This window comes from Blennius ocellaris (genome assembly GCF_963422515.1).
Source record: "Blennius ocellaris genome assembly, chromosome: 9".
NCBI classification, from domain to species: Eukaryota; Metazoa; Chordata; class Actinopteri; order Blenniiformes; family Blenniidae; genus Blennius; species Blennius ocellaris.
Window position 1 is genome coordinate 22,857,168 of NC_137658.1, and position 11,023 is coordinate 22,868,190.

The following is an 11,023-nucleotide window of genomic DNA, read 5'->3' on the forward strand; positions in this document are numbered from 1 at the left end:
TGTGACTACAAATCCCACTTTTACAAGTACTCAAACCTTTTTCACCAATAGTACCTCAATTAAAAAAAAATCTTATGTCACTGATTTCACCAAAGTCATGCTGGCAGCACGCATACAGGTACGAGGAGATGGATTGTATACATCGGTTTCACCCTGATCGATCCATCTAGTCTGGCCTGAACCTCGGATGCAGACTAAAGAGTGAGAAAACATTGAGTCTCCTTGTCGCTCCATTGGTATTTTTTCACGTCCGTGCTGTTTCAGTCCGGAGCCCCAGAGTGGCCAGGGAATGAGTTTGAGGCTTATTTTTCAACATTTCTGCATTATATAGTGAATTTCTGCTCCTTTCACTTTATTTCTGGATTGTCTGAATCAAATGCTTCAACATCAGGAGGTGTTCTACCGCCGTTTATAATATAAACCTATGTAAACACACGCTGATTAAAGTTCTCTATCACATGGAGCCACTAAAAGGCTTATTTTATGGTTAAAAAAAAAATCCAGCTTTTATTTACAGTCGTATGTAGATTGTTTTTTCATTGCTGATGAACCAAAAGTCTGGCTTTATTATAAAGAAGTTCTGTGGGTAGAAAATAATGTCTAATGTCTAATAATAACTGCTCTGGAGCCCCGGAGGGTCCTTCTCCTCCGCAGTGCAGGGACCGGCCGCACCGCGCTCCTCTTCCGGGGAACGGGACAACGCCTCCGCGATGTGGGTCCGACGGGTTCACCCACATCGAGTTGACCCACATCGGGTTCACCCACAGAGGCGCGGAGACAGATCTTTCCAAAACCATACTTTTATTAAATTAAATCAAAACTCGCACACAGAGACTCAGCACTGTGTCTCCTCCGCCTGTCTCTGAGCGGCTCCTCCTTTATATGAAAAAAAATTACTTTAACCCAGGCAAACGTTTGCTTTCATTTTTCTTGTTGAAAGCAGTTTGTAACTATTATCGTTTTTATTTTTTTTTCACCTTTTGTAAAACTTCATAGTTCACGTGTGTGAAGTTTTCTAACTTTACACACACAGAGCACATGAACCGGAGCCATGCAGAGCAGGGGGTAAAATACAAATGACCCAGACGACTAAGCTGCACACTGCAACTTTAGCCCAACCCACATTATTGCCTATTAATCACTATTTGGTTGATTGACTTAATTAGAGTTAGATGGACTGACAACATGATCATCAACACATCCAGCGCCCACACTGACGCAGATTAGAGCAGAAGCAGCTGGGTCCGTGTCTCCTGTTCCTCGTACGATAAAAAACACAAGAGAGAGATCTGAAGATAAAAGCAAAAAAAGGAAAGGGGCGACGGCGTCTTCTCAGCCAACGGTGCAGATGTCCAGCACACAGAACTTGGCTCTGCAGGTGGGACAGGGGACTCTGCTGGACAGCCACGTCTCGGGTCTCTGCTGGTCCTGGCGACTGGCGAACCACCGGCCCAGGCAGGACAGACACCACATGGGTCTGCAAAAACACTGCTCACACTCCGAGTCCTCGTCAACGTCTGGGGGACGGAAACACGCGGATTAGTGTGGCCCACATAGTCAGTCCGTTCACACCGTGTTCCCCGGCCGCCACGTTTAGTAGGTAGTGGCAAAAAACGGGATGAACGTCACAACACGTGATTGGCCAGAACAGAACTTGGAGGCGGGCCACAGTGGGTACGGGAAGGTAGACAGGAAGTGACGGGCGGGAACATGGTGTAAACCTAGCTTAACTCGGCGATCTGCAAGTGTTTTTGAAGATCTGTGTTCAAATAAAGACGACATGACGACCCAGGAAGTTTCTATATGGTCGTCCTACATTTACTGGAACCCCAGTTAAAGTTAGGAAGCGTCTTGCCTGCTGCGGTACACAGTCTGACCAGCTTGGTGTTGGCAGGCGTCTGCATGCAGCCAATGCAGGACTCCACTTCCTGTACACAGGCAACGCTTCGTTTACTCACAACTTCACAGCTTAAACGAGAGCATTTCTTCACACGCGACACAGGAGAAGCGTTCACCTGTCCTTGGGGGAGTCTGTACGGAGGATTGAGGTCTATCTGAGCTCTGAACGTTTCCAGGAAGAGGTCGCTGATGGTTTGGTGAATCACCACGTTGGCCGAGTTGCGGATTGGAGCCCGGAGCTTGTCTCTGAGCTCCGCGTACTCCGAAGAGTTCACACTGGAGAGAGAGAGAGAGAGAAGCGGTGTGATTGGCTGGACCGGACTGGGTTTTTTTTTTTTTTTTTTTTTTAAAGACCTGTGCAGTCGTGTACCTGATGCTGAACGGTTTGACATTGGGGTTGATGCTTTCCACCCTCAGGGTCAGGATCTCTGTCGGAGAGGCCAGGTCCGGACTAAACTGGTGCTGTCTGGATTCGGTCACAGTCACATGACAGTCACTCTGTAAGGCCATGTAGATGTGGTAGGTGGACACCTGAACACAGGAGAAAAGGCCGACTGGTCTGATGAGGCTCTCCCGTCTATCAATATGGACCATTTTATTGCGTAATCAAAATCTCAGACTGAGGCTGTAACCTCTTATGTTGTCACACGTGGGCGGTACGAGGACTCCATAGCGCTCTCACTGAGATTATCCCATAATATCACAACTTTGGTACAGTCGTGGCTCATCACACACTCCTTCCTCACCTTCAACACCCAGCTGTCAGTGATGAGAACTCGCGCGGCAGGGGGTCCGCTGGCAAACTTGTCGATGCGCCGGAACTCGGTGTTGATGCTGGACGCCACGGCGCCCCACCCGGGGAAGGCATGAGCCCGCAGTGCCTGACTGATGGGGTGGTTCAACCAGTTGTTGAGGGACCAGTAAAAGATGAGCATCCAGCTGGAGAGCTGCACGCAGAGGGAGAGGAGGAGGAAGGCTCTCCAGGGGCCGCTCACCTGGTGAAACGTGTCACAAAGGCCAGGATCCGCACTGAGAAAAGGGGCGCTCGTGGACAAGCCAAGCCCGAAAGACGCACGTGCCACTTTCCCATGCACACTTTGTGAGTTTTGAAAACGAACTCGATGGAAGAATGTGCACGCCGCTACGCCAACCATAAACCTCGGGCACGCAGACGGTGAGGTTGTGAATTGACGCCAGATCCAGTTTATATATTCAATGTCATCGCATATCAGGCTTACTAAGCCACATGACCATGAACATCCAGGCCTCCAGTGTTAGAAATGTGTTCCTTTCGCGAGCCATGAGGCAGAATACTGCATTTTCAGCACCGTGTTCAGAGGTCATAATTTCCATCTTCAAATGGAACAGAGTGGTGGGTAGTACTGATTGATTATCAAATGTGATAATGTGTGCAACAGTCTAATTGCTGAGTAATTGGTAATTCTACTACCTTATCAACACTCACAGCTTAAATACCAACACCTGTTGATGGAACCATTGATGAAATCCAAGAGATTGCTCATTATACTTTAATTCAAGTGTGTTACAAACTTGATTTGGCGCCATAAACACATCCAATGTGGGCATGTTGGGAGCAGGATATGAACCGCACGACCTTCCAGGTGGACTGTGATGTAAGTGTGCGCGCCAACGGTTGTATAAATCGGTTTATTTTTTAGGTGCACACACACTTTTATTATGGATCCTCGCCAATGCGTTATAAATGAGGCTCCAGGGCTTTAAGAGCTCATGCAGAATACAGCAAGTAACACCGGGAAAGTCATTTGTGTTTATTTCCTGAGACAGACAACAGAAACTGTTAGTCAGCCTGACATATACAGATGAATGGAACGATCCCTCTGTACAAGGTGATGACTGTTGAACATACACTGACCACACAAGAGACTTTACGAGGAGAGCGCCAGCCATCACGGTAGGACATCCCACATGCAACAAGACATAAAAAAAAGAAAAAGTGACAAACCTGGTGCACATATAGCAGGTTTTTCTCTGGAGCAGCGATGCACATCCCCATGTAGTACCCTGGGAAAAAGACGTAACATAGTAGGAATACGTTCACACCACAGTTCAAAAAGGCTGTATGTAAAAAGGCAATGATTTTCGGTTTTCCTAAACTTAAAATTAGTCACAATGGATGGATTCACAGCAACACACCAGAGGGGGATTCCAGACAGGAGGTTCAACAATCTCTGAGTTTCTCCCTGAACTCCGACTCGACTCACTCTGAGATGGGAAATTCAGAGCTTCCGGTTCCAGAACAGTTGATCTGAATTAGTTCAATCAACTCTGAGTATGTGAACCTAGAGTTAAGCGCGTGCACCACCAAAGTAAAAAGCTTCATCGATGGAGCCCCGAGATCACGAGTCGCTATGGCAACAGACCGAAAACCCAGTTATTCTGCAGTAAAAGTCCCTGCGGTGGAGACGACTGGGAGGAAACCGTCTCTGCATATTGTATGTTTGAAAGCATTAATCCACTGACTGAACATTTAACTTAAGATCACTGCAGACAGGTAGAAATAATACATAGGTTAAAATCTGAATTTCATTTAGGTGCAATCTAACAGGAGAACGGTAACATGGAAGCAGCTAAAAATTAAATATATAAAAACATATTTCAGAATGAAAAGGCTTATATATATATATGCTCTGATTGTAGCTCATTTTGATTTTAATTTTAGTATTTGAATTGATGTAGGGTTTTAAATTTCTTTTAAATAGTATTTTAAACCAGTGACAAAATGTTGTTTAAACTCGTCCTCTGTTAATATCCTACCTAGTGGATTAACAGTGTTTAGACATTTTTATTAAAGTGGAGTCATTTAAAATGTGGTGATGTGTACGTCAACACTCAAAAAATTAATAAAATACCACACACAGACAGACAGACAGACAGACAGACACACACACACACACAGTGTGAAGGTGATTCTCTGACCGCTCTACACACTGTTTCTTTACCAGTATTATAAAGAAAACTACCATTTCACAAAAAAAAACATAATACTGTGGATAAAATGTGGTCTGATGTGAGACACGGGTCGATTCTGGAAGAAATTAATACAGAAACAAAACAAACTGTTAATGGGCCGGAAGACTCTCTCACGACACACAGTGGGGCAAAAAAGTATTTAGTCAGCCACCAATTGTGCAAGTTCTCCCACTTAAAAAGATGAGGGAGGCCTGTAAGTTCCATCATAGGTATACCTCAACTATGAGAGACAGAATGAGAAAAAAAAATCCAGAAAATCACATTGTCTGATTTTTAAAGAATTTATTTGCAAATGATGGTGGAAAAGAAGTATTTGGTCACCTACAAACAAGCAAGATTTCTGGCTCTCACAGACCTGGAACTCCTTCTTTAAGAGGCTCCTCTGTCCTCCACTCCTTACCTGTATTAATGGCACCCGTTTGACCTGGTTCTCAGTATGAAAGACACCTGTCCACAACCTCAAACAGTCACACTCCAAACTCCACTATGGCCAAGACCAAAGAGCTGTCAAAGGACACCAGAAACAAAATTGTAGACCTGCACCAGGCTGGGAAGACTGAATCTGCAATAGGTAAGCAGCTTGGTGTGAAGAAATCAACTGTGGGAGCAATTATTAGAAAATGGAAGACATACAAGACCACCGATAATCTCCCTCCATCTGGGGCTCCACGCAAGATCGCACCCCGTGGGGTCGAAAAGATCACAAGAACGGTGAGCAAAACTCCCAGAAGCACACGGGGGACCGAGTGAAGGACTTGCAGAGAGCTGGGACCAAAGTAACAAAGGTACCATCAGTAACACACTACGCCGCCAGGGACTCAAATCCTGCAGTGCCAGACGTGTCCCCCTGCTTCAGCCAGGACATGTCCAGGCCCGTCTGAAGTTTGCTAGAGAGCATTTGGACGATCCAGAAGAGGACTGGGAGAATGTCATATGGTCAGATGAAACCAAAATAGAACTTTTTGGTCAAAACTCAACTCGTGGTGTTTGGAGGAGAAAGAATGCTGAGTTGCATCCAAAGAACACCAGACCTACTGTGAAGCATGGGGGTGGAAACATCATGCTTTGGGGCTGTTTTTCTGCAAAGGGACCAGGACGACTGATCCGTATAACGGAAAGAATGAACGGGGCCATGTATGGTGAGATTTTGAGTGAAAACCTCCTTCCATCAGCAAGGGCATTGAAGATGAAACGTGGCTGGGTCTTTCAGCATGACATTGATCTCAAACACAACGAAGGAGTGGCTTCGTAAGAAGCATTTCAAGGTCCTGGAGTGGCCTAGCCAGTCTCCAGATCTCAACCCCATAGAAAATCTTTGGAGGGAGTTGAAAGTCCGTGTTGCCCAGCGACAGCCCCAAAACATCAGTGCTCTAGAGGAGATCTGCATGGAGGAATGGGCCAAAATACCAGCAACAGTGTGTGAAAACCTTGTGAAGACTTACAGAAAACGTTTGAGCTCTGTCATTGCCAACAAAGGCTATATAACAAAGTATTGAGATGAACTTTTGTTATTGACCAAATACTTATTTTCCACCATGATTTGCAAATAAATTCTTTAAAAATCAGACAATGTGATTTTCTGGATTTTTTTTTCTCATTCTGTCTCTCATAGTTGAGGTATAGCTATGATGAAAATTACAGGCCTCCCTCATCTTTTTAAGTGGGAGAACTTGCACAATTGGTGGCTGACTAAATATTTTTTTGCCCCACTGTAAGTTATCTCAAATTATTTCTGTCTTGATGTTGATTCCTTTCTGAAATACCCCTCTGGATCAGTTCACACAGTCTGTTACTGTGGTGAGTGACCCTGAGCTTAATTCAACTCTTTCCGGAACAGAAAACTCAAGATTTTCCCCTATTTCAGGGTTAACTTACTCTGAATTTTCACACAACTCACTTTCTGGACCGGGGCAGTGCATTAGAGTAACACGTGAGCCACAATCAACTCTATCTGAGTTATGAGGGTTTGGAGGATTATTGATCGTACATCAAACAAATACAATCATTACTGTACAATACTTAATAAAAACTAAGACAATAATAAAACAGGAATTTAATCTGCCACCCATTCATGCAACAGGTAACTGTTGTAACGTCACTGTATGCTTTGACTATGGGAGAAAACTACCTGGAGAAATCCCTCACATGAAAAGGAAGGACATAATAATAATAATACATTTAATTTCTAATGCACTTTTCATTTAAAAGTGTCAAAGTGCTACAAGACGAGCTGGAGAACTCCAGATTCAACCCAGGGACAATCTCGATATGTGGTGAGAGCAGTACAAACTACTACCCCACCGTGGAGTGATTCTTTAAAATAAACAACGGAAGTACCGAGATACTGAGAAACAAGCTAAAGGGAGACCACGTGACGTCATCATGCACGAGAAGAACATGTGGAAAACATCAGTACAAAGTGAAGAACTTGAGAAAGCCCTGAAAACATAAGAAAGTGAGAACATGAAGAGAATGTGGGAAAGAAAACATGAGAAAAACAAAGAACATGAGAAAAACTTTAGAAGAATGTGAGAAGAACGTGCAAACTCCATGTAAAGGCAGAAAGCCCAGAAGACCCCACCTACTATAACCAGCAGGTAGTCCAGAAGACACTGACTTCCCTAAAGACGAGCCAGCAGAAGACCCAGAACTAACGAGCAGACTGCAGAAGACTCCTACCCACCTAGAGGCAGAGCGGAGTGGACCAGCAGGGTGACGCTGGTCCTCCGGATGTGGTACTGGATGAAGCCCACATCTTCACTGCCCAGCCAGGACTGGAACAGGTTCTGGACGGTCAACCCGGCCGAGCGGAACTCGTTCGGTGTCAACACAAAGCAGAGCGAGAAGGCGAAATAGGCCAAAGTGAAGGAAAGTTCCTGGCTCTCCATGTTGGTGTCACAACTGTTACTTTTTTTTTTCTGTTCCAGTCAGTCCATGTTTACGTCCGCATTAACTTCTTCTTCTGTTACTCCATTAGGAACCGGACGGAGGCTCACTGCTTCCTCCTGCTGACCTGGAGTGCAACTGCACAGGAAGTACACCACTCGACTCTCTGACTCTATTTTTGAATCCCATATCATTGAAATAAACATCGATTTAGGGTGTTTTTTTTTCTGTGGTTCAGTTTATCCACGTAAAGAATGAAGCAAAAGTGAAGCTGAAAAAGACAAAAAACATTGTTTATTGGCTGTATGACGTCACATCCGGTTTACTTCCGGAGTTTAAAAATGAGTTTTCGGTGTTTCAGATTAAGTGGTTTCCCGGTTACCTGTTGACCGACTTCTCCTCGCGTCCCTCGTTAATGCTATTAACAGCCGATTTTAAAAACCCGACAGAACCCTGCAGCTATCAACCCTAACTTTAACCAAATTATGGCTGTATGTCGGCTTTTGTACATCTGCTTTTACTAGCAGCAACAGGGGATGACGGTCGGTCACTAGTTAACATGGAAACCACTTGATCTGAAACACCGCTGTGGAGGGAGTTATTTCAGGCTGGATTAACGAGCACATCTGAGAACAGACTAAGAGACTAAATCTGTTATTAGATCACCGGGCATGTCGATGCGGCGGGCCAAAGCTCACAGTCTGTGATGAACCTCTCGGCGCTTAAACCGAGGACTTAAAATGTTGAAATCTACTTCGTGACAGATCTGGAGGGACGTTTTCACAGCCTCATCTGAAGAAAGTGAGTATACATGTACCTGTAACGAACAATAACTGTTTCAACTGTGGAAATTACACTATACCTATAATCATCTTTTATCTGAAGCCTCATATTGTATAATACGCTTTCGAACGGGGGGTGCAAACTCACCGGAGGGCCACAGAACTGCATATCATTTCAAAATAAAAGGTATTATTTTATTTTGAAATGACACATCAGAATTCCTCAATAACAACTGAGTGGTATTCTGGGATAGCCTACTATCTCTGTGATGTGGACTGACCTCATAACAACTAAGAGATTTTGAGTTATTCCAACTTGAAATAAGAGTGTTTGGTTTAATTCTAATTTTCAAATCATCAATCAAACATCACACTGTAAAAATCTGAGTTTAACTTAATATATTAATACAGTAAAACCTCTGATGTAGGGACAGCCTAAATTTCAAGGGCAAGTGTCCCCTGAAAACAGGTGTCCTTTCTTTGGAGGGACAGGTCATGAGGACAAATTGTTTTTGTAACGAACCAAACACAAAATATGTTATAGTTATTTGAAAGAGCACATAACTGGGCCTATACGAAGATGTATAATATATAGGTCATAAGTATTTTGATGTTACACCGCATGTGCGCTGCGCTCTCATGTTGGAGAGAAAGAAAGAAAAGAAAAGAGTTACTGAGAAGTGTGGTTCCATGGAGAAGAAAGTTTGGAGTTCCTTGCTGAACACGTTCATCGGCTCTAAAAAACAGTCATTTTTCCTCTATTATCTGAATTTTGAGATCGTCTGGAGCCAAAATTGTCATCAAGATCAGGGAGTGGCACGGTTCATTCTGCATTCTCCGTCTGGTGCATTGTGGGCTGGGGTGGTACACCGGGGCCTCCCCGGGTCTGGGGGTGTGCTGAGGTGGTGATGTCTGGGCCCGATGGCCTCGGGGCCCCGGGGTGTCACTGCAGGCCTCCCCACAACAGTTCCAACCACACCCAGTGGACAAACTACACCCACACTCATCAATGACATGTGCTGCTGATGTTTCTTGTTTTCTGCCGACATTCGTTGAGTTATAAAAACCATGTTCTTCTTTTGTTGTTGCTTCTTTGTTAATTTATGTCCCTGCTTGAAAATCATGTTACTGTCTGGATAGAGCTGCTCAGGCTGGTTTAATCTAGAATGTCAATATGCATGTCAGCATATTGGACCAACTGATTGGTCCAATATGCTGACATGCAGAACACGAATAAACAGAGCACAGTAACATAATGCTTTCTAATTCAGTCTGTTTTGTGTTTTATATATTGTGACGTAGACCTATTGGTAAAGGTCACAGAAATGCGACAGTGTCAGATAGGTGGGGGTTTATAATACTTCTATTGTCTTGACCTCATCATTTGTCCATGTTGTTTGTCCACAGCTTTGACAGGGATGGACAACAACAACTTTGAAGCTGATGAAGATCTGGCTGGAGAAGCGTTTCTGACAGTCGGTGAGACGTGTTCACTCCCATTGACACGACTGCATGCACCACATTATGGTGTAGCGCCACCTACAATCACTAAAATGGGGCCAAATGTAACTGTAAGACAGTATAAATGTAACTAAATGTAAACAAATTGAATCTAAAATAAATGTAACCACTCCTCAATTTTAAATAACTCTGACTTTATTACTTATTCGTATTACAAATATTACATATGTATTTGCATAGATTTCAAAAATATATTGGCTAGTTCCTCTGTTGAGTCTAACGTTGACATACTTCGCTCTGCTTGGTGTCAAAATGTGGACGAATATTGTCTCTTTGACAAGCGACTCTCCTCAGAACACTGAAGACAAACCGTTATTTTTCTCCTGGAAGCACAAACATGTTTTCTCCTTCCCATCGTTCATGAAACATCCTTTCATCTGCATCCATTTTTCTCTTCCTGGACATTTTGGGATCGTTTGTATTTCTTAATTCTACTTGGTGAAAATGTAATCGATGTTTCTACTCTGCAATCTTCACGGGTAACATAATATGTATTTATTTATTCATTTGATCGGGACAACACACATTAATGAACAATCGTATACAAATTGTACACAAATTGTAAACGTGTCAGATTGTAGGAAAACTGCAAGTTTACATCGGCATGCATTGTGGGAAATGTAGTTTATGGTCAATGCACTTTTACAAAGATGTGGCGAGCTTGAAGAAACAAACCTCACTACTTGCATTTTCCTTCTGGAAATACAAAGCATTGAGTTTCCCGTGTGTCTTCCGTGTCAGGTCCCCGGTCCCAGAGCTCCATCTCTCGCTCCCTGCAGCGCGCCGAGGTTCTGCTCAGGAGCACCTTGCATCCCAGTCTGAAGTGGTTGTGCCGGAGTCACAGTCAGGAGGAGGCGGAAGACCATTTCGTGGTGGCACACAACCTGGTCTCTCGCTCCTCCACACGTCTGCTCCGTCTGCAG

At 44.1% G+C, this 11,023-nt stretch overlaps 1 protein-coding gene and 1 long non-coding RNA gene across 3 annotated transcripts; one reads left to right on the forward strand and one right to left on the reverse strand.

Annotated features, from left to right (window-relative positions):
- Positions 1 to 790: 790 nt before the first annotated feature.
- On the reverse strand, positions 791 to 7,864 carry tmem129 (transmembrane protein 129, E3 ubiquitin protein ligase). 2 transcript variants are annotated; one of them, XM_080501874.1, is made up of 7 exons: positions 7,595 to 7,864; positions 3,884 to 3,942; positions 2,646 to 2,846; positions 2,270 to 2,430; positions 2,016 to 2,175; positions 1,856 to 1,928; positions 791 to 1,517 (listed from the first exon to the last, which is right to left on the reverse strand). In XM_080501874.1, the coding sequence occupies exons 1-7, from the start codon at positions 7,797 to 7,799 to the stop codon at positions 1,333 to 1,335; spliced, it is 1,044 nt and encodes a 347-aa protein (XP_080358000.1). In that variant the 5' UTR covers positions 7,800 to 7,864; the 3' UTR covers positions 791 to 1,332. The 2 variants fall into 2 exon arrangements, with proteins under 2 accessions (XP_080358000.1, XP_080357999.1); XM_080501873.1 differs by having other exon boundaries at positions 2,646 to 2,894.
- A 641-nt stretch (positions 7,865 to 8,505) lies between these two features.
- Positions 8,506 to 10,945, forward strand: LOC308134236. The gene is made up of 3 exons (XR_013936759.1): positions 8,506 to 8,598; positions 9,987 to 10,058; positions 10,842 to 10,945. It is a non-coding gene; the product is annotated as an uncharacterized lncRNA (long non-coding RNA).
- Positions 10,946 to 11,023: the final 78 nt, after the last annotated feature.

Excerpts from the sequence above, each read along its gene's own strand:
- tmem129 (XM_080501873.1), bottom strand. The coding sequence starts at position 7,799 with ATGGAGAGCCAGGAACTTTCCTTCACTTTGGCCTATTTCGCCTTCTCG. Across the intron at positions 3,943-7,594 it reads CCACTCCGCTCTGCCTCTAG|GGTACTACATGGGGATGTGC; the intron begins GTGGGTAGGAGT and ends TCTTTTTCCCAG. Across the intron at positions 2,895-3,883 it reads ACCTGCTATATGTGCACCAG|GTGAGCGGCCCCTGGAGAGC; the intron begins GTTTGTCACTTT and ends ACGTTTCACCAG.